The sequence below is a fragment of the Epinephelus lanceolatus genome, chromosome 21, assembly GCF_041903045.1.
Source record: "Epinephelus lanceolatus isolate andai-2023 chromosome 21, ASM4190304v1, whole genome shotgun sequence".
NCBI classification, from domain to species: domain Eukaryota; kingdom Metazoa; phylum Chordata; class Actinopteri; order Perciformes; family Serranidae; genus Epinephelus; species Epinephelus lanceolatus.
The window spans coordinates 31,245,852-31,269,045 of NC_135754.1; the positions used below are offsets into that span (position 1 = coordinate 31,245,852).

General features: G+C 40.9%; 1 protein-coding gene across 1 annotated transcript; it reads right to left on the reverse strand.

Annotated features, from left to right (window-relative positions):
- Window positions 1-8,039: 8,039 nt before the first annotated feature.
- On the reverse strand, window positions 8,040-19,702 carry LOC117246709 (inactive all-trans-retinol 13,14-reductase). Its single transcript, XM_033610639.2, has 11 exons — window positions 19,464-19,702; window positions 18,307-18,489; window positions 15,553-15,794; window positions 15,264-15,459; window positions 14,864-15,061; window positions 14,655-14,774; window positions 14,415-14,553; window positions 12,871-12,980; window positions 12,517-12,683; window positions 11,846-12,005; window positions 8,040-11,575 (listed from the first exon to the last, which is right to left on the reverse strand). The coding sequence occupies exons 1-11, from the start codon at window positions 19,618-19,620 to the stop codon at window positions 11,406-11,408; spliced, it is 1,842 nt and encodes a 613-aa protein (XP_033466530.1). The 5' UTR covers window positions 19,621-19,702; the 3' UTR covers window positions 8,040-11,405.
- Between the last annotated feature and the right edge of the window lie 3,492 nt (window positions 19,703-23,194).

The following is a 23,194-nucleotide window of genomic DNA, read 5'->3' on the forward strand; positions in this document are numbered from 1 at the left end:
ATATATATATATGAATATGCTAATGAGCCCTGCCCAAACCCCAACCTCTGGGTCTGAAAATAGAGGCCAACACAGAAGTGCCAAAACCTGCAGTTCCTCTAATGGCCACTTGAGGCTGGCTCTAGAGCCTGGTACAAAGGTTTCACTCACCATAGATAATTCCAGTTCATGACAACTATACGGGGATGAATCTTAATATAACACTAGTCCATACCCATTGGTAGCTTTGTCACCTTCTACCTATGCCAACCCTCAATGCCTATGTGCAGTTTCACATAGATTGACCACGTCAGTGAGTAGAAAACGTGGGACGGACGGAATGACTGACTGACAGTTTCCGTGATTATGTACAGCATACCATACCATGACTTAGTCATACCAAAACAACAAAATTGGTCCACAGGGGGAGCCACAGCGATCGGTCGCATTTTAGCCATTTTTAAGCATTTTTCTGTTGTTATAGCGCCACCCAGTTGCCAATTAGAGTTAAATTTCTCCAGTCACCTTGAGGCGTCCTGTTCTACATATCTACCAAGTTTAGTAAAAATCCATATGGCGGTTAGGCCTAGATAAGAAATGAGCTCTCTAGCGCCCCCATTTTGTTTGATGGGGTCAATAATGGAGGGGTCCCCTCAGATTATGTGTGGTCATATGCCTACAAAGTTGCGTGGTGATGGGTGAAACCCTTGAGATGTTATACACCTTTATGTGATGAGCCACGCCCTCCACAATATTCATTGCCTTATAGAAGCTCAGTTTTAGTAAGTTTTCCAACTTTTGCCAAGAGGGAACTTTAGATATTGGTCCCTAGATTATGTTCACCCAGTTTCATGTAGATCGCTCAAACTTCCTAGGAAGAGATCGATTTGAAGTGTTTTTCAAAAAATTCAAAATGGCGGAAAAGCTGTATAGACGGAAGTTATGGGTTCTTGAGGCAAATGTGTTCCTCATGAGGAGAGGCATCTCTGTGCAAAGTTTCATGTCTCTACGACATACAGGGCATGAGATATGCCCATTCAAAGTTTGCAATTTCACTCGGTTGCTATAGCGCCCCCCTTTGGCCAACTGATGTAATATTGCTTCATTCACATCCTCCCATGACCCTCTACCACTGTGCCAAATTTCACATGGATTGACCAAGTCAGTGAGGAGAAAAACGTGGAACAGACACACAGACAGAGTTTTCGTCATTATATAGTAAGATGTAATGTAAATTGGCATAACTACATTATCAAACAGCTAATAATGTGCTGCTAATGTTAGATAAACCTTGTTTCCAGTTGCCAGTTTTGACAAGTTGAAGTAAAAATAAAACTACATGCAAAATACCGATACCTAGCCACACCTGTTTCTTCTCTGATAGCTCATGTTTCGCCGTATCGCTATGCTAATGACATGGAAAGCCCTGCCCCATAGGTTGGTACCTTAGGTTTGTGATGTATGAAACCCTGGCTGTCTGAATCCGTGTTTTTGAGCAAACCCAAGGCCCAAGGCAGAAATGCTCAGCCATGTTGACTGCTTATTTTGCCCATGTATGTAGCATGTAAAAAATACCAAATAGACACGTAAAGAGCGGCCATTAAAAGGGCACCAGAATCCATGGAGGAACTGAGTGTGCCACCCTCTGGTCAGATGTTTCTCACATCTGTGCTAAGTGGAAAAGTAAACAGTTGGTGTGTGAGGATCAGAATCTTAGCATATCTCAGCAAACTGTGAAACACTTTGCAAACTGTGGTAAAAGTGGGCTCTGGAAGTAACCTTGAACAGTTAGCTAAAATGAAGACAATGCATTGTGAATGAGCCATTTTTATTGCTTAAAACTACAGTTTTTTGTCTGATGTTAATCATGTTTACAGCTCACTCCTTAAATCTGGATTTCTAAATGTTTTTAGCTGCGTCTTTGCAAAGGAAGTTCAGCGTTTAACACCTTCTGCCCTTAGAGCTTTGATTCGGCTAAGGAAAAACGCCACATAAACCCTACAGTATAACATCTGTATCCAAACCATGTGTTGAGGAGTCATCTCCTTATGAGGGCTGGCTGGGTTCACACCCACAGAAGAGCCCCCTCTAGTGCATACTGTCTCCAGCATTTAACCTCATCACAAGCTGGCTGGCCATGTAAACACAGAGCAGAGGGAGCAGTGGTGACGAATGCGGATGCATTAGGCTGATGAGGATTGCTCAGCAGAGGGGTGAGGGGTGGAGGGTGGGTTGGGGGGGTGAAATGTGAGACTGCCGATCATGTCTGAAGCATCCGCTGGAAGGAGGAGCTGAAGTCACATAGTGCAGATGGGTGTGAAAGAGCGAGGAGATTTACTCTTTGATTTAAACACGAGATTATTTATATAGGTTCAGTGGTCGTACTGTGTCCTGTGAGATTTTTTTTATATATTAAATCACCAAATTCTTGCCCTTAACCTGACAACCATCTCATGTTGACGGTGCTGGATTAAAGCCAGAGATTCTTATCCTCATCGCTGTGAAACTCTGTAAACTATGATCACATAATAGACTGTTGTGGCTTTGCGGTTAAGCAGGTGGTGATTACTTTTGTTTACTCTGTAACAATGTTTCCCTCCCAGTCGCTCCCAGTGTGCAGGGGTGCACAGCTTTAAATAAATGCACAGAGACGAACGCTGAGGTTGAACCTTCATGTCATTGTTGGGGTCTCTAAAGACGACCTGGATGTCTAAGGTCAGCTGTTTGTTGTTGCCAGGCGCAGAGGTGCAGTATACTGTCTGTATGCAACACACTTAGTTACTCTCATACTTCACAGTAGAGCAGGAGCCTGATTGTAGAAGCAGACAGAGCGAATACTTTCTATGACTCATTCGAGAAGACATGGTTCTCCGTGGCTCTCCTTTCTCTGGGCCTCCCTACTCCTGTCTCCTCACTCTCTTTCTCCGTCTCTCTCTCATCCAAACGCCAACATGCAGCATAATTTACAATCAAATGTGCAGAGCAGCCTCACAGGAAATATTACTAACAGCTGAAAAAGGGAAAGTAGAGTCCTGCCAAGAAGCATTCCTCACCTCAGTCTGTAGGCCGAGAGGAAGAGGTAGTGATAAAGTGAGGAAGTTAATTAAGTTCTTCAAGGTAGAAACATGATAAATGCAAATTGTTGAAAGTGTAGGTGTGTTGGAACTACATGATGCCCATATTAAGAGTGCTGTTTGCATTCACTGTCAATACTCAATAAAGCACTTCAAATAGCAGCTCAGATTTTAAGCTTTCTCTGTTTAACGATGTGTGTTCACCTTTCTGAAATTTAGTAGCACAGAAATAAAGGCTGCAACCATTTTTTTCCATAATTGGTGAGTCTGCTGATTATTTTCTTGATTTTAAAGTAGCTATAATAATAATAATAATAATAATAATAATAATAATAATAATAGCAATATGAGAGGGGACACTCGTAGTGATAAATCCAGAGTTATCACCTGGATCTGCTGCTCCCCTCGGCTTTACGGAGCTTTATATTGAGTTTCAGCTCATTTTTTATGCATCCAGCCTCAGCTGTACTGTTTTGGTTCACGTTACCTGCTCTCATAGCGTTGTTCTGAGTCTCCAGCAGGCAGCTGTTTCCAGTGAAAAAGCTCTAAAAACCCACTGTACGCTACCTGCTCAACACCAAACAACAGGAAGACACCGTCAGCAGCTAGCTGATGAACATAATGGAGTATTTGGCAGCTAAAGAGGTGGACATTTATCCCAGGAGTTGTTAGAGCCCAAAAACAGAGATGACTTAGATGTATTAGGTGGACGCCGACACGACTCCAAATGAATTTTTTGCTCCGTAACTGCTGAGTGTGTAAATATGCAACTGTTTGCTAACAAGTTAAGCTATATCAACCTAGAAGGTGATAATATGTCAATCAGTCCTCCAGAAAATCTCTTGCGATCGCAATAATTAATACAAATTCAACGAAAGTCCGCAATATTTGCGGGGGCTTGCAATTTTTCAAAAGTCCCGCAATTTTTCCGTGTTTTTCCACATTTTCCGGCCGACCGGAAGTCGTAGTACATGCAATGTCATTTGAAACATCATCAGACACGTCTCAAATGCACTAATGGCATTGCAGTATGGAGAAACACTCTACTTTGACAAGAATCTGCACTGTTTAAATGCATACAATATGTTTTGAATTTATTAAAATGTTACATGTCTTACATGTTGTTTCACAGTCACATTGTCTGGTTTGAGAGCTACAATATTCACTCAGGATTTTTTGCAACATTATTAGAGTCCATGTTTTGAAACTAATTAATTAAAACTAAAGAAGAGAACTATGAAAAAACATTTGCAGCTATTTTTGTATTATTCAGTATGATTATTATAGCAAGTGATTACATGACTTATTTTTTTGGCGGTGGTAATTTAAAGAAAATCACTTTTTTTCTCCTTTTGTCATTAGCCACAATGTTTGTCATTTGCTGCAATTTCCCGCAAAAAGTCACATAAAAATGCCACAATTTTTATCCCAATTTTTGACAAAATTGGCCCCAAATTCAAGGGTTTTTTGCCATGAGATCCTGGAGGAACTGGTCAGTGTTGTGTTCACAAGGTGTTTTCACTGCCCCCAGTTGCCCCCTAAAAATAGTTATTGAATGTTTATAGAAGTTTATAAAATGCCAGGGACATCTTAAGATAGTCGTGTTATAATATATAAGCAAAAAAGCTGCAAATCCTCAAAAGTTGGGGATAATTTTTCAAGTGATAGACTGATCAAATAATAAAATAATGTCAGGGTGAACTGAAATTAAAGGGATGGTTACACATATTTTACCTCTTACCTGTAGTGCTATTTATCAGTCTAGATTATTTTGCTGTGAGTTGCAGAGTGTTGGAGATATCAGCCATAGAGATGTCTGCCTTCTCTCCAATATAATGGAACTAGATGGCACTCAGCTTGTGGTGTGCAAAGTGCCAAAATAAACATTTGAAAAACTCTACAGCAATGTCTCTTTCCAGAAATCATGACCCAGTTACTCAAGATAATCCACAGACCTTGTTGAGAGCAGTTTCATGTAGGAACTGTTGTCTTTCTACTGAACTGCATCCTCCAGCCGTATCACCTCGCAGAAGGAAGCGTGCATCTACTCATGGACAAGAGGCTCATGTTCGTGATGGTGTGAGATGTAAACATTAATGCCGTCCTCCTCGGCTGAGCTGTAATGTTAGCTAGCTCAGTGGGGCTGGATGAGCTAGCAGTAGATGCATGCTTCCTTCTGCGGTGATGTGGTCGGTGGGTGCAGGGGTGCCTGTGGATTATTCTTGAGTAATCGGGTCATGCTTTCTGGAAAGAGACATTGCTGTTGAGTTTTTCAAATATATTTTTTGGCGCTTTGAGCACCACAAGCTGAGCGCCTTCTAGTTCCATTATATTGTGTAGAAGGCAGATGTCTATACGGCTGATATCTTCTACACACGGCAACTCACACCAAAACAATCTAGACTGATAAACAGCGCTACAGACAAGACGAAAAATATGTATTTTTGATTTTGGGGTGAACTGCCCCTTTAAATGTGCAGACATGTGGGACCAGTTGTGTTTCAGATTGTCGAAAGATTTTTCAGACAGAAGGTAGATCAGGGGAAGAGGCCATTTTCCTTGGATTTTCCATTTAGCTCAACAGAAAGTTTGGCCTCAAACTGCAGCTTTTAGCCAACATGGGAGAAGAGGTCTGTGATCTGTTCGGAGCAGGAAAACAGCTTCAGTCTGCTTTGGTTTCATCCACAGAAACACAAATGAAGAATCAGTTTTTTCTCTCTCTCCCTTCTGTAAACATACATTTTGTATTTTTGGCTGTGGAACCCCATAACAGTTTTAAGTTTTCATCTATTAAGGACGTCATACTTGACTAAAATATGGTGGTGAAGTTGTAGAGACCCTTTCAAAATGACCTGTGTTGCTTTCTATCACCTGCTCACGCCTTTAAGCTCAGTCTGATCCGGGGTACTATCTTCAGACTGGCTCTTCCTCTCATCTGGGTCGTCTGAAAGTTTCTTCTGAGAGTCCTCAGATTGGTAGCAGCTGTGGTTGTTGGCTGGGTTCAAGCTGTGGGAGGCTGCGGCAGGCCAGCGGGGAGGAGCTCTAACATCTGGAAAAGAAGAAAAGCTGGCTGAAACACAGAGACGAGAGCCTAGCAACACGAATCCTCCCCGAGCCAATTCTGTCGCTGCAGTGTTCGCAAGATTACAGCTTGCTTTGTCTAAATAAAACTTTTAAGTTGAGAGAGAAGTTTATTAATTTTATTTAAACGTGTGCGTCTGCTGGGTAGAGAGTGTCAGAGTGGAAAGAGAGAGTGGAAAGAGTGGACTGCTGTTTAAAAGATTCGACCCTCTGGGCCTCTCCTGATGTAAGAGCGTGTCTAAACATGTGGGAGCCGCCTGCTAGAGGAAAAAGAGGAGAGGGGGTTGAGGTGGTGCTTGTGCTGGTCAAGAGAAACTCAAATTCCTCCTCCTTAGATCGGCCCTTTCTGACATGACTTGCTTTTCTACAAAGTTAATAACTTCGTGAAATGACAAGTCACATTTCCTCTTCACTTTCTCTGCAGTTACACAGAAAATCCTTTTGTTACTACAAAGTTAAAATGTTTAATAAGCAGTCTACACATGTAAGAAGTGGCGAACTACACTAATGAGGAATTTCTATTGTTACTGATGTCATGGTGAGACGTTTTCTCGCGTGAACTCCAGACAGTTTCTCCTGTTGTGTGCTGCATGTAGCATGTAGCTACAGAGATCATCTATTGTGCTCTCACCTACTGAAAGTACTCTGTTTGGTTGAGGCAAGGGGTGGCACCTGGATACAGCAAGTCTCTTGCAGTTACTTAAATTTGTCTCCCTTTTCATTCAGAATGAAAGTTCATTCCTATTAAAAGTGATCTTGTAAACACCTAATTCGGAATGAAAATGGCCAATGAGATTGAAAATTCACCCCGATTTAAGGGGCTGGACTATTCCGTTTCTAATTCCGAATGAAAGAATTTCTCGCACTTGTATACACTCATTCCTCTTTAAGTTCATTCCGGTCTTTCTGCGCATGCTCGTTTCCTTGCCCTTCTGGCGCGATATATAGCGCGTGCGACAAGATGGCAGCTTCTAAGAAGCACGGTCTTCTGTCTCCCTTCTTCGACCTTCTACCTCCCTTCTCCTCCTCAACAGACGAAGCATTAGCAGAACAAGGTTGTTGTTGTACTGCTGCTTCAAGAATATAAGCAAAACAAGCCCGAAAAAGGCACTAAGAACGGCGTCGTCAAGCATCTTGTTATCTGGAGCGAGGACTGCAGTGTTTTCTTCCGGTAAACGTAAACACGTAACATCCGCCCCGCCCCCTATCCAATCAGAAACCTTCCCTGCCCCAAACCTTGCACGGACCCGAATAAAGGCGATTAAAAGGCAATTAAACTGATCTGCCGTGTAAACCCTCATTCAGAATGAATATTTCCCATGTAAACTACCTGGAATAACTTTAATTCCGAATGATTTCATTCAGATTTATTTCATTCTGAATGAGAAGCCATCATGTAACCGCACCCAATGTTGGCCCTCACCCACAGAAGTTCCTGAATCTCGTCACCTCTCCAGTTAAGCATTTTTGTTGTTGTTTTTGTGTCACCCTCAGCTGTTTGTTTTCATCTGGTTTTGTGCAAACGTTTGATAGAATTGGCATCGCTACACCCACTGACTCGCAGTGAATTCTCACAGTTCACATTTGAGCTCAGGTATCACACTGCCTTTGTACTAGCGATTTGGCAGGGTAAAGTCCATTTAATGTCCGATCCAAATGATTCAGACATTTGCATTCTCACATACTTCTTCAGGTAATGTCTAAATAAGTTCAGGTTTGCAGTGCATGTGTGAAAGGGGCTGTACAGTGTAAAATGTGGTAATCGTGAGCATTACAAGAAATTAAAACCTCCTTTATAAATCAAAATTAATCATATTGTCACTCTTTTTCTTGGACAAATGTTGGTACAAACTTTTGATATGATATTCTTTTAAAAGGGTTTATGACTCATAATTTAAACCTTCATTAATAGTTTTAGTTCTTTTTATTTGACAGCATGAGGAGGACATCAAATCACACACAACTGCAAAAATGTCAAGGATGACATGAATTCCAAAGAAGAGGCGAAGTCCTGACCTTATTACAGAAAAAATCTGTACGGTAGTCAGTGGTGACTAGACAAATTACTTTTTGATTTACATTTAAATTGTGTCATGAATTTTACATTTGATGTTTGTCAGTGTAAAAGATACATATTCAAGTCAATAAAGTAGTTTGTCATAAAGCTGTTGAAATATGATATGATATTTATTTTAGCGGTTTAGTGCTATGTGCTCAGTGCTATGACAAGCTGCAACTTTATTGACTTGCAAAATTATCTTTTAATTTGACAAACATTCATCGCAGAATTCAAATGGGATTAAAAAATTGTCTTGTTTTACGAAGTAAGGTCCCATGGGAGACACTGGTAGGGAAGGGACTTTGCCTCTTATTCCAATGGGTGTATCAAAGTCATCATAATACATCCAGTAGCTGTGTAGACATTTCACTGAAGGGCAAAAATGTCAACCTGCTGGTGGCGCTAGAGGAAAAGTTAGGGGGTCAGCACAGTAGCTAGGATCCATCCTCTGGGAAACATGAATATCTGTACCAGATTTCATGGTAAAGCATCCAACAGTTTTTAAGACAATTCACCAAAAATGTCAACCTGCTGGTGGCGCTAGAGGAAAAGTCAGGAGGTCAGCAGAGTCACTAGGATTCATCCTCTGGGAAACTTGAATGTTTCTACGACATTTCATGACAACCCATTCAATAGCTGTTGACATATTTCAGTCTGGACCAAAGTGGTAGACTAACCAACCAACCATCAAGCCGACATGGCTAAAAAAAGGGTGGGTTCACTTTATTTCAGAGCTCAAAAGGCAGGTGGGTTTGTTTATAGCACTATGAGTCAGTCAGAGCACAGCAGAGGAAAGTAAGAGTTACTGTAGATGTTTATTTCTGGTGAAGCTCTGCATTTTATCATGCCACTGTAATTATATGTTAAGGCCTACTGAAGTCCCAGTCAGGCAGAGTCAATATAATTAACTTCTCTCCCTACCATTTTGCTCCTTGAACTTGAACTAGTTTTTGCCTTTTTGAATTCACAAGTATTGAAAAGGAAACAGTAACAGTAGCAACGTGCAGCAGCGGGGAGAGCTTTCCCTGAGTTTGTACAGCAGAGGGATGGAGGTAAGCAGAGCAAGAGAGGTACTGGCATCCCACCGGCTGGCTGGACAGAAGAGGCATTCTTCTCCTCGGATCCCCCCGGTCGTCTCCTACAGACCACAGTTTGTCAGCCAATATGCCCACCGTTTACTGAGGAAATGTTCACTTAGTGCAGGAAGTCTGAGGTTTCCCCCCGTACGTTTGATTTCAGCAGTTACCCAAACAACACTGGGGTTATAAGTCAGGTCAGAACAACATAGGTGGGAACTGAGAAACCAGAGGGGACTCTCAGTCTCAGTTCACCAGTAAGTGATATGTAAATAACTAATAAACCTGTCATACCTGATGCTTGTGATGATTCTGGATAGATTAATCATTTGTTATAGGTAATATTTTATTTAATTAAATGATTATATTTACACATTTACACTTCTAGTTGATATTTTCACAGTTAATTCCTGTTTAATTAAATCTCTTATCATCTGTAGAAGAATTTGGAGAGACAAGAAAAATATCAGTACATGCAGCACAAAAGCAGGCATTAGAAAATCTTAAAATTTAAAAGTTGGTATCATGCAGTCATACCAATCATTAAGCATTTGTCAATATTTCTTAGTTGTACATTTAGAAAACGTGGTGATGTTAAATTGTTCCCTTGATACAGCTGATGAAGATTATAATATACTTGAATGTTGCCAAAAAAAGGAGAGAAATATCATTTTTCAGAGACTACCAAATAAAGCAATAAAATATACCTCCTTGCCAGTGATCACCAGATCCATTATGTTTTTGGGTTTGTTCGTCCATCCGTCTGTTCCCTCAAGAATGCTTTGAGGGTCTTTTTTTTTTTTTTTTAAATTTGGCGCAAACGTTCACTTGGACCCAGTGATGAACTGATTTGATTTTGGTAATCCAAGGTCAGAAGTCAAGGTCACTGTGACCTTGCGTCTGTCTCATTCTCATTAACGTGATATCTCGAGGGGATTTCTTCACATTTTGCACAAACGTCCACTTGGACTCAACAATTTACTGATTACAATTTGGTGGCTAAAGGTCAAGGTCACTGTGACCTTGCGTCTGTCACGTTCTTGTGAACACAGTATCTCAAGAGGCCTTGAGGGAATTTCCTCAGACGTCCACTTGGACTCAGGGATGAACTGATTAGAATTTGGTGGTCAGAGGTCAAAGGTCATGGTCACTGTGACTTGACAGAACGTGTTTTTGGCCAAAACGCATGAATTCATAATTCTTGTTAATTAGCTAATTAATGATGACTAAATTTCGCACAAATGTCTCAAAGGATAAAAAGAGTTGGTATTTAATGTCCAAAAGGTCAAAGGTCATCTTCACGGTGACATTATAATGCTCTGCAAAAACACTTTTCTGGCTATTATTTAACGCCATAACTCAGGAACAGAAGGGGAGACATTTGATCAGATACTGAATTGGTGACTCTAATCTTGAGTGTCCACCTTGAAACTGTGCTGATTGTGCTGTCGGGGGGAAGATGTATGTGAAGCATCCATTACATGTACGTTAGCCGTAAGAGAAACGTGACAGGTTTGTGGAGGCATACAATTTTAAGAACACCCAAATAAAAATTAAATGGACCATTTCCTAAACAATGATGCAGAGTCGCAGCAGGGTATTAAATAGAGAATCACTTAGGTACAGTGTATTCAAGTCAAGATATTGTGCACTTAAACACTGCTTGTGGTTACCTTCAGGCAAACTGGTGAAACTTTGGAAATACTAAAAAGAAAACTGACCCAGCATGTGCAGAACCAACCAAAAACATCTCCAGCTCCTTACATATATGTACACAATTACTGCAGTACTGTAAACAGATGCTGCACTCTGTATTCTCATTGTATGGCCTTTCACTCTAATGAATTATTATAAATTGAAGCCAAAATCATCTGTTAAGTCTGCAGTAGATTATGTGCTCCAGTGCTCCATGCTAACTCTTTAGCATTTTATATTTCCATGCCAAGTCTTAGTTCAGACCAGACCAAATGTTCCACCACAATCGGGTGATCATTCTGGGTTGGCATTAGTATGTGTAGACTTCATAAGTATGTAGAATAGATCAGGGACTCAAGGCTGGTTTGATCCTTTCAGGGTCGTTTTGCACCTGGTTTGTGCAGTTTCATTACTGTCCTGCAGGGGAAGTACAGAGCGCTCTCACTGCAGCTTCTTCTTAGCCAGCTGGGCCAACTCTCTGGCTTTCCTCCTCTTTAGCTTCTTCTTGAGGAGGAGCAAGTCAATGTAGACAATGTGATCCAGCACCGTAGAGGCGCAGAGGAGTCCACCGTGCAGAGCGCCTGCTATCCCACAGCTGAACACGTCTTGGCCTGGAACAGAAACAGAAACACTTGTGACTTTCTTACACTCATTTTTTAAGTGTTTTAACTGTACCACCACACTAATCTAGGTGACGCTGTAAAGAAGCTCTCACATTTCAAAGCATCAGAGCTCCCCCCCTCTGAAGTCAGTCAATTTCTGGACTTGTTGAGACATTTCTATGCCAGTGAAAACTTCACTCAATCACAAACACTGAATTGACTGTGCATGCAGAATAATTTTCAGTTGAAAAGCCTCAACCCATGTTATAACATTTATACCTGAGATGTAGAGGTTTTTCACGGGGGTGTTGCACCTGTTCCTCGCCACACTCTCGGCATGGAAACGGTCTAGGTTGTGCTCAGCAGAGTACATGGCTCCACGCTGGGCACCCAGGTAGTGCATGTTGGTCAGTGGGGTCGCCACATCCTGGAAAACCAACTGGAAAACAAAACATACTTCTTTTACGATGCAGTCAACACATATCAGGACTGGGTATCATTGAAAAAACTATGATACCAGTATCCTCGTAGTAAAACCAATACTAATAGAGTACTTCATTTGATACCTTTTTTTTAACTCTGTCAAATACATCCCACTTGATTTCACCACACCAAAGATTGTGTGGGTTGTAGCTGCCAATCACACCTCAAATTACGTCAAACAAGGGTTGCAGTGATTGGCTGTGAGCAAAACCATAGAAATAGGTACAGAAAGGATTGAATACAGGTATCATTTGATTGAAGAAATCTCGATACCACATGGTACTGGGTTATTTTGATCCATACTTATAAGATATCGAGTGCCCATACCCAGCCTTAAAACATTTTAGATGTTTTAAGGCTCACGAACAACCTACAGCAAACTAATATACTTTCGTAGCTATAAATTGATACTTTTTCATGCTTTGGATATTAAATGTTTTTGCGTGTTCATGCGTGACAGATCCTACCTTGTCTTTGATTTTAGGGAACAGAGTACAGGCCCAGTCGAAGAGGTTCTTAGCAAATCTCATCTTGTAGTTGTAGTATTCGTCGCCCCTTTTGCGCACCGTTGTGTCCTTCCATTCTTCAAACCATTCATACTTCACCATCGTCAGTATCGTCATGCAGGATTTACCTGTGAGCGTGAAACAAACAAGACATCTCACTTAATCTGTATGGGCACGCAGATTTGGTAATCATGTTCTAGTCGCAGTACATCTTTAGATCACAACATGTCTTTTATCTTTTTAAAATAAAAGACAGAAAGACACATCTGTCTTTTTTATCTTCCTATTGTTTGTAAGGGTTGGGGGTGTTTGTACCAGGGTGTCTTATTTTGGCTTCTGGGTCTTTGGCTGATGGCATTGTGATGAACATCATGGGGATATTATCTGGTGCTTCCTCTTTGCTCATTGCAAAGAAGTCGTCCATCCTAAACAAACAAACAAACAGCAAACAACAAACAAAGTAAAATTAAAATCATCCATCAGTCAGAGCAGTCTGGGCTGCTTTTATCTGCAGTGTGGCCACACATGTAAGAACTCATGAGTATGGTATTTAAATCCTGGAACTGAAACCCGGCTGGTCATGTGCTCCATCTAGAGGACGATAAAGGGAACTTTAACTTACTAATTAAATAATCTACATGTAGTAAAGCTGTAGTTGGTAACTTTTATTTAGAAAATGGTCATGTCATGACAGAGAATCTGTGAAAATCATACTCCTCTGCCCACTGTCTGCCTTGTAGCATTTCTATTGACCTTTCTGCACATGAAGTAAAAAAGACATTTAGAGCTGAAAAGTCTGGAACGCAGCTGTGAATCATGTCAGTCACTGTTTGTGAATTTGTACAAACTGTCAAATTAAGCATTCATTCATTCATTTTCTGTAACCGCTCACCCTGGTACAGGGTCAAGTTGGGCCTGGAGCTTATCCCAGGCAGGGTGCACCCTGGACAGGTCACCAGACTATCACAGGGCTGACACATAGAGACAGACAACCATTCACACTCACATTCACACCTACGGACAATTTAGAGTCACCAGTTAACCTGCATGTCTTTGGACTGTGCGAGGAAGCTGGAGCACCTGGAGGAAACCCACACTGACACAGGGAGAACATGCAGACACACACTAGGGTCCAGATGGCTGGCAGATAGATTCGAACGTGGAACCCCTCTTGCTATAAAGTGGCAGTGCTAACCAATGTTCCACCATGCCGCCCCAAACTAGGCAGTGCTGGTCAACTTTTAATCAAGATTCTGTTACTGCATTGCCTGTTTCTCACCTCAAATGTCCATCTCCATGTCGGTCGACCATTTTCAACATGGCAGCTGGGTCGCAAACCTTCTCATTTTACAGCTAAACAGTGCACTAAAATATGTCTCTGCAGACATTTGAGGTGAGAAATCAGCAATACAGTAACAGAATCTTGGCTCATATTTGATCAGTGCTGCCTAGTTTCAAAGTTTGACCACAGGTAATGAGCAGTGATTGACAGTTGCCTTTGAGATTGCTCGGCAGTGATTGGTTGTTTTTGGTGAACCATGGTTGATTCTAGCAAATGCCAGTAGAGGCAGTAGGAAAAAGAGGATATAGAAGAATATAGTAAGTTATTTTAATAAAAGTTACTAACTATTGCTTTGATATACAGTCCAGTTCTTTATGTCAGTAGTAAATAAATCTTTAGCTACACATTTTTTTTTCTTTTGGAGGAAATAAAAATGATAAGCTTCCTGGAAGTAGGCCTCTACTGTGAGGACAGTTTTGCCTGTGTGAGTTTATTGAATTCTACTCTTTATACAATAGCACCACCTTGTGGTCATAAAGTATCAGTGTTCAGTGTGGTCAGTGCTTTGCAAACTTACGACTTGTCCATATCATTGTTTTTGAACAGCCAGAAGTTGGTGGACTCCAGCCCCAACTCCTCTTCAGTCCCATCAAAGCCTGAGAAGACCAGGAATGATCCTCTGCCGTGTCTCATCATGTTCAGTCTTTCCTGAATATCTACAATATGGGAAAGTTTACAGTCACTTTCTCCTGATTTTCACAATGATAGTTAATATATTTCAGAGTATTCATTTATTTAAGAAGGATCTGTTGCTCACCTGTCTTGACTCGGATCTCAGGGGGAAGAAGTTTCTGGAAGGTGGTGAAGATACCACAGTTTGAAACAACCACAGGTGCATGAACCTCCACTTCCTCCTGACCTTTCCTCACTTTCACACCTGTAGCACATACAGGAAGTCTTTAGTCAGTTACCTGTTGAGGATGGTGTCTCATAAAAAATGTGAAAAATGGAACTTGGATTTCGTACCATAAGCTGCTCCCTTGTCATTAACCAGGATCTCAGAGACGGGAGCTCTGACCAGGCAGTTTCCTCCGTATTTCTGAATGGTGCGGATGATGTGGAAGGCGATCTCGCTGGCACCACCTTTAGGGTAGTAGGCACCACGTTTGTAGTGATGAATCAGGAGCGCATTGATCAGAACACTGGAGTCCTTTGGAGGTACACCTAAATATACACGGAACGAAATTGAAACTCTGAACTCGGAAGACCCTAAATTACTGTCATTAACAAAAAGAACATGAAGTGCAAATAGGACTCATAAAAACTTTTAAAAGAGCTTCTTCTGGGTTTTGTTTGGTCAACCCCAACACTCAATGCCCAAAAAAGCACACTTGTTGTAACACAGAACACTTGTAATGCAACCCACCGTAGAAAAGATAGGAAAAGATGACGTGGAGGTCCTTGTTGCTGGTCAGAGTGTTCACCAGGTCTGTTGCACATGTGCCAGAGAGGCGGAAGACCGGGGTGACGAGGTTTGCGAGGCCTGACTTCAGCAGGAATAAAGACACCCACTGTGGGATCAGCTTTAGAGTTGCCAGGTAGTGAGTCTTCTTAGCTGAGACCTGTTGGGGCACAGACGATGTTTGGGGTTCATAATTTTGTTGTTATATTTTGGACAGACGACGCTGAAAGATGTGTCCTCTAGTTAACAGCACCTTCATGATTTTGAAGAACTTCTCAATGGCCTCTGTGTCATCAGGGAATTGCTTCATCAGATGGGCTTTCATCTCAGTTTTACCGGAGAAGATGGTGTAGTCTCGTTTCTCATCGCCCAGCCCAATCTGGATGGTGTCGAAGTGTTGATTCAGCTCCTGGAACTCCAGCTGGCCCTCGGAGAGCTGGTCGAAGGCAATGCGCAGCAGACTGTTCTCATGGACCTGACCAATGTAGTGAAGCCCTGGAGAAGAAAGAGCGGAACAGGAACATGGATTAGAGTTATTGAAGACACACTGAGGAGATAAACAGCTTTGATATCCTAATGCGTTGTTGTTCCTCTTGAGGTCACAATGTACAAAATTTCACTTCACATAACATTTAATTTCTAGCTTACAGGCATGAACACAAATGTACTGGGGCGGTTTTCAGACAAATGTGAAGCGGTCAGAATGAGAGTCAGCACCTCAAAGTGTGAGGCCATGATTCTCTGCTGGGAAACTGTGGACCACCCCTTCTAGGTTGGGAGACAGTTATTGCCCCAAGCGAATGCGCTCAAGTATCTCGGGGTCTTCTTTACAAGTGAGGATAAAATGGAGCATGATGGACAGGTGGTTTGGTGGAGTCAGCAGTGATGCAGGTGCTGCACTGCACTGTTGTTGTGAAGAGGGAGATGAACCTGGTGGCAAAGCTCTCGATTTACCGTTCCTATGTCCCAACCCTCACCTATGGTCATGATCTTTGACTAGTGACCGAAAGAATGAGATTGCGGATACATCTTATCTTATAAGTTTCAGAAAGGGCTGGGCTCAGCCTTAGAGATAAGGGTTAGGAGCTCAGACATCCGGAGGGAGCTCAGAGTAGAGCCGCTGCTCCTTTGTGTCGAAAGGGGCCAGTAGAGGTGCTTTGGGAATCTGATCAGGATGCCTCCTAGACGCCTCCCATCTCCTGAAGATTTCCAGGCTTGTCCAGTTGGTAAGGGGCAAACCCAGAACACGCTAGAGGGATAATATATCTCATCTGGCCTGGGAACGAGTTGGGATCCCCCAGGAACATGTGGGGTGTTCATGTGTTCATGTGGTTCGGTAGGAAGGGTTTGATGCCCCTTCCACCACTAACTATTACTACTCTTGACGGAACTGTTCTAGACCAAGTCACTGAATATAAATATCTGGGTATCTGGCTTGACAGCACTTTGTCTTTCTCGCACCACATTGGCAAGTTACAGTCTAGGGTCAAATCTGAGTTAGGTTTTTTATACAGAATGCGTTCTACTTTCACTGCCTCTGCAAAGTTAACTCTTGTTCAAATGACCATCCTCCCCATGTTAGATTATGGTGACGTCATTTACAGGTCAGCTTACAAGGGCTTGCTCCAGACTAGATGTTCTCTATCACTCTGCTATTCGGTTTGCTACAAATGCACCATTTAAAACGCATCACTGCACTCTTTACTCCTCTGTAAACTGGCCATCCCTACATACCCGGCGTAATATTCACTGGTTTATGCGTATATATAAAACTCTCCTTGGTCTGTCTCCTCCTTATCTGTGTCGTTTGTTGCAAACCACATCTGCTGCCTGTAACACTCGTTCTGCTCACCATATTCTGTTGAAAATTCCCAAAACAAATAGTGTACTTGGACAGTCGTCTTTCCAGGCTGCTGCAGCCAAGGACTGGAACGATCTGCAAAAAAAGCTAAAGCTGGAAAACTTCATTCCCAAGTCAATTTTCAAGGGCACGATTTTGGACATTCTCACTGAAACATGCAGCTGCTCTTGACCCAGTAGTATTTCTTTCTGGAACTTCTGTCTGTCGGCTGCCTTCTGTTTGCTCATTGTATGCTTCTTCTTCCTGCTGCTATTGTTGTTGTTTGTCTGTTTGTATGTTTGTTGTTTGTTGCATTGCTTGTTTTGTTATTTTGCTGATGTTGCATTGTCCATCCTGCTGCATGTGCTGCTCTCTGTTAGCCACTTTATGCTGTTTGTCTTTTATGTGGTGCACGTTGTATGTGTTGCTGTTTCTTTTATCTTTTGATACCCCTCTAATCCCTGTCCCCTTCTCCTCAAGAGGCTCTTGCCTTTTGCCAGGCTGCCATTGTAAATAAGAATTTGTTCTTAATGACTTGCCTGGTTAAATAAAGGTTAAATAAATAAAAAATAAAAAAAAGAACAGCTGGGAAATGTTGAAGAGGGACGTCGCAAGTGCCTTACTTTGCCTGCTGTCCTTGCGATTGGCCCCGGATAAGCAGATGAAAAGCATGAAAGCTTTTCAGTCAGTCGATGATTTTTCAAGCAAAATGCCAAATATTCTCTAGTTCCAACCTCTAAATTATGAGGATTTCCTGCTTTTCATCATACTTGATGACAAAGTTGGAATGTTTCAGATTTTAATTGGACAAATTAGGAGGTCCATCTGAGGGCGTCACCTTGGGCTTTGGAAAATTGTGATTTTTGCCTATTTTTTGACATTTTGACAGTCCCGAGAGAATGAAAGCTTGATTTCCGGCACAAACAACACAGAAAGAGGGTAGTGCTTTTGTTTGTCCCCTGTAGCTATCCTGAGTATCAGTGTAAGGTCGCATTTCTGTAGCAGAAATGTCAGGTGGTGGAATAATCCAAAGTAAATATGGAAAACAAAATGCAGTGTGTGCAGTATTTGTTAGGCTTTGTTCAGTTTTCATTTAAAGTGAAAAGTGGTATGTTTTCAGTCTGTTTGAAGAAATGCATCAGTCACATAAATTACAAGCACTCTTACCAACATCAAACTCAAAGCCTTTCTCTATGTAGGTGTGGCAGCAGCCTCCTGCCTGGTCGTGTTGCTCCAGCACCAGGACTTTCTTCCCTGCTTTGGCCAGCGTGGCCCCAGCCGCCAGTCCACCAATACCACTCCCAATGACGATGACATCCAGGTTTTGGGGCACTTTGTCGAGGCTGAAACCTGGACAGAAACACACAGAGCTTTCAAGGTAACATTTATCATTCCAGTTCAGTCAGTTTAGATAAAGTTGTAAATGTTATTAAGAGCAAGTGCTGCAACTGATGAATCAAAAAGTGTTTGCATAATACAGTCTGAAGGTTTCACTGCACACCTCTCTGGTCTGCTGCTCCAGTTCCTGTATCTGATCTCCTCTTGGTAATAAACAGTAGATTAGACTGGGAACACAATCCTCTGGGCCATAATCTAATTAAGATAAAGCCCACAGGTGGAAAAAAAAATAACTGTACTTCTGCTTTTTTAGGTCTTATCTGAACTGAGTTATGACACAGCTAACAGGTCATTTAGATAGCTGTATCGGCACACCTCAGCATATTGTACAGTCAACTAATTGTGTACTGTATCCTCTTTGAAATTTATTTTATTGCCTTCTCTTACATCCTTTGAACTATTCTAGGATAGCTTTTGCTTAGGTATTCACAACACACCCAAGACTCACTTGAAGCGGTGTTAATTCATTGTAATTTAAATGTTTTTTTTTTTGCCATTTTATTATGATAAGTGAGTAAACATGTGATAATTTTTTGCTTGCTATTTTTTCCTTTTTGGCAGATGCTCACTGAGGTGTTAAATTTTTGCTTTAAAAACAAAAAACTCATACTGACATGTTAGTGTATAATATTTTTTGTATAACCAATGGAATAAAAAGAGTCTGGAGTCAAGAATCTAGTTGTGATTTAACATTTTTAGACCACATTTTACATTTTAAGTGTGCACTTTGTCTGGGAGGTTACAGACAAGTCATACATTAACATATTAATATAATATCGTAATTATTGAATGTATTGTTTCTTGTTAAATTGTGTGCCTACGGAGCTCATCAGGCGTACTGGCAGAAAATGCACTCTTATATCAAAGTATTGCACCAATTAATTGTGATGCTGCAGAAGAGCTTTTTTAAGCTGCAGTAATTTTACCTTGCTTGATGACTTTGTCCCGCTTCTTCTGATCAAACTCTCGAGGCTCAGGGGGTCTCACTGACTCCAGGGAGAAAGGGCTCGGTTTCCCAAACAGGTACCAGTATGTGCCACCGGCCCATATAACCAACCAGACTAAGAAAATTAAAAGCCACATTGTTGAGACGATGAAATCTATGTTTGAGCAGCAGTGGCAGGTTTATACTGAACACTGTTCTCCTCATGAGGCTCCTTTTTATCGCACTGAGTGCCAAAGGTCTGGAGAGGAGGGTCAGGAGTTTTTCATGTAACGCCATATGTGTTATGACGAGCAATAAAGATTAAGAGGGGAAGGTTTTTTGCGACGACAGTGTACCCATCACAATAATGTGACATTTAGACAAAGGATCATTTGTGAGCACAGAGAAAAACTTGAAATGCAAATAAAGGGCACTTCTTTTTTAGCTGCTCCATTTATTTACTTGTCTTTTAAAAGCACTAAGAGAACTATTATATATAGACATAACTTGTGGAGGTAATCTGCACAATGGAAGTCAATGGTTTTAAAGTAAACAAAGTGACTGTTCAGAGGTCAAAAATTCACTTCTGATCTGAAGGTTATGACACATTTTGTTTCTCTCCTGTTTGTTCTGTGATTATTCCGTCATCACAAAGAGCTCTTCCTACATATGCCCACAGTTGCGCTTATCTAATAAGACAATTTAGATAAAGACTACATTATGCTGTGTTTATGTTTTTATAACAGTGCAGTTGTTGTAACTGCAGCTTATCATTTCAGATCCAATAATGAGTCTGCGTCCTTGGGGAAGCATTAGGGTCTAGATTTTTATTTCTGAGATGCAAAACATTGAGTCATTTCACTGTGCAAATCACTCTAATAACACTGGAGGTAATTGTCCTACCATATCCACAATATTTTTCTCCTGAAGAAGGATAGTAGATGTAAAACGTAAATCTGTAACTCGTGTAATCTATGCGATAACAGATTTTTTTTACTACAGCCCTGACATGGACTTTTGTACTCGAGTTACACACTAATTCAATTCATCTTAACTGATAGCTTAAATCTATAGCCAGTGATAAGATAAATCACAGCAAAGTGACAGACATCTGATACATAGATTATATTTAGTGATACTATTCACTGGTCTTCTTCCCCCTCAGTAGTCTTGTACATTTTGGTCATTTTGCATTGCTTTAACCCTTTAAAACCTGGACTGACATCACTTTTCTTGTGCTGTGTTCAGATGCCTTTCACAAGTATTTAAACCTTTGAACCTTCAGCACATTGGTGTGATTTTATTTAAAAATATGGGGGGGAAAGGCAATGAGCAACTTGGTAAGAAATTTCCCACAAAATGCAAAAAAAAAGGAAAAATAGTAATAATAATAAATAATAATACAAAAATAATAAATAATAATAAAAATAAATAATATATTTTTTTAAATAGGGGAAAACTATGTTTAGAACCATTATTATTATTGTTATTATTATTACTACTATTATTATTATATTTTAAAATTATGTCACAGAATTATTATAATTTTTATGTTGTCTTTCCAGGTCATTCCCTTGTTTTTAACTTCCTTTCTTTTTTTCTTGTTTTTCTTACTAATTTTCCTGTTTTTAATTTTCTCTTTTTACTGATTTCTTGCAATTTTTTGGGTCATTTCTTCTTTCATTGCTCATTGCCATCTTCCCATGTTTTATTGTTATTATTATCATGTACCCATGCAGTACTATTAAGTAGACCTTGGGGTAAGCATACCTCCATTTGAGAAACAATGACATAGAGGACCTACAGTGGCCTTCACTTCAACGTAAAAATGTGATAGGCCCAATCTAGAGCCAGAGTTTGGTTTGTCTCTTTGGGGCAACAGTCGAAACATGGCGGTTCAACATTGCAGGGTTCGTAGAACAGGACCTGCTCCCTACGTAAATATAAACAGCTCATTCTAATGTAACAAAAACATAACAATTCTTATTTTCAGGTGATTATACACTAACAGAAACATGCTTATTATATTATATTAGTCCATACCCATTGAGTACAGCATACCATGACTTAGTCATACCAAAAATTAGAAAAAAACAAAACAAAATTTTTCTGTTGTTATAGCGCCACCCAGTTGCCAATTAGAGTTAAATTTCTCCAGTCACCTTGAGGCATCCTGTTCTACATATCTACCAAGTTTATTAAAAATCCATATGGTGGTTAGGCCTAGATAAGAAATGAGCTCTCTAGCAAAAAATTCAAAAATTCAAAATGGTGGAAAATCTATATAACCGGAAGTTATGGGTTCTTGAGTTAAATGTGTTCCTCATGAGGAGAGGCATCTCTGTGCAAAGTTTCATGTCTCTACGACATACGGGGCATGAGATATGCCCATTCAAAGTTTGCAATTTCAGTTGGTTGCTATAGCGCCCCCCTTTGGCCAATTGATGTAATATTGCTTCATTCGCATCCTCCTATGACCCCCTACCACTGTGCCAAATTTCACATGGATTGACCAAGTCAGTGAGGAGAAAAACATGAAACAGAGACACACACAAACACACACACAAAAACACACACACACCCACACACAGAGATTTCGTCATTATATAGTAAAATAGTAAGATTGCATTTCTGCCAATTTACCGCTCTAAAGAAACTATGAGAGAATGAGAGAGAATGAGTGTGTTGTAATCCGAGCTTCTCTGTGGTTTGACGTTGCATGTGAGACCCTGTGTGTATATGCCACTGGCTAGCTAGCTGCCGTAGCTTTGAATTGCACTCATACAGCCATAACTGCTGATATTAGGAGGGATGACATCGTTTCCCCCTGATTAACTGTTTGTCAGCACTGTTGCCATCGTTTGCACTGTTCGCACTGTTAGCACCGTTAGCTGCTACCCTCCTGCTCAGGCGCCTCCATGTTGAGAGCCGTGTGCAGACAACTTCTGAATCTTAAATAGAGGTCCTTTAAAAAAAATTGAGTTTCCTTTTAAGACATATACTATTTTACATTTCTGTAGAATCTCAGAAACATGGGAAGAGATTAATATTTTTTGAAGTTACATATTTGAAATCAGAGTATCAACGTCAGTGCCACCAGCTCCAGTGTTACAACATCCTTTGCAATTTAATTGAAGTGGGCAGTTTAAAGGTTCAGAGGCCGTGTTGACCTCTGTGTTAAGCCAAGCTAAGACTTTGACATTGAAGTAAAATATCACCAAGGTCCTCTAAATCAGTGGTTCCCAACTGGTGCAGCCACAGGGTCCAGATTTCTCCTCAGTCATTAGTTCAAGGTCCACGCAGTTTAATACGTTCAGCGTCATACTTGTGTTAGACCATGTCGTCGACCCAGTTTGCTGTCTCTGTCAAGTGGCTGTCCATTAGTCACTCACTCTACAGCAGGAAACAGCATTTCAGAATAAATGTTCTGTGGCAGAAATTAAATGCACTTTAAAATGATTTGGGTTTTTTACAAACTTGACACATTTGCGAGTCACTTGCGGTCCATTCAGAATGGGCCTGCGACCCACCAGCTGGGAACCACTGCTCTAAATGATAAGTGATAAATATGATAAATAGGTCACTATGATGACTAAAAAGCTTTAATGCTGCACGAATTTTGTTTGTTTACACATTTTTCCAATCGTAGAAATTAAGAAAACTGAAGTTACATTCACACTGATAGCTGTGCTGCGAATGTTGAGCGAACAAATGTGTATTTGTTGCTGCGCA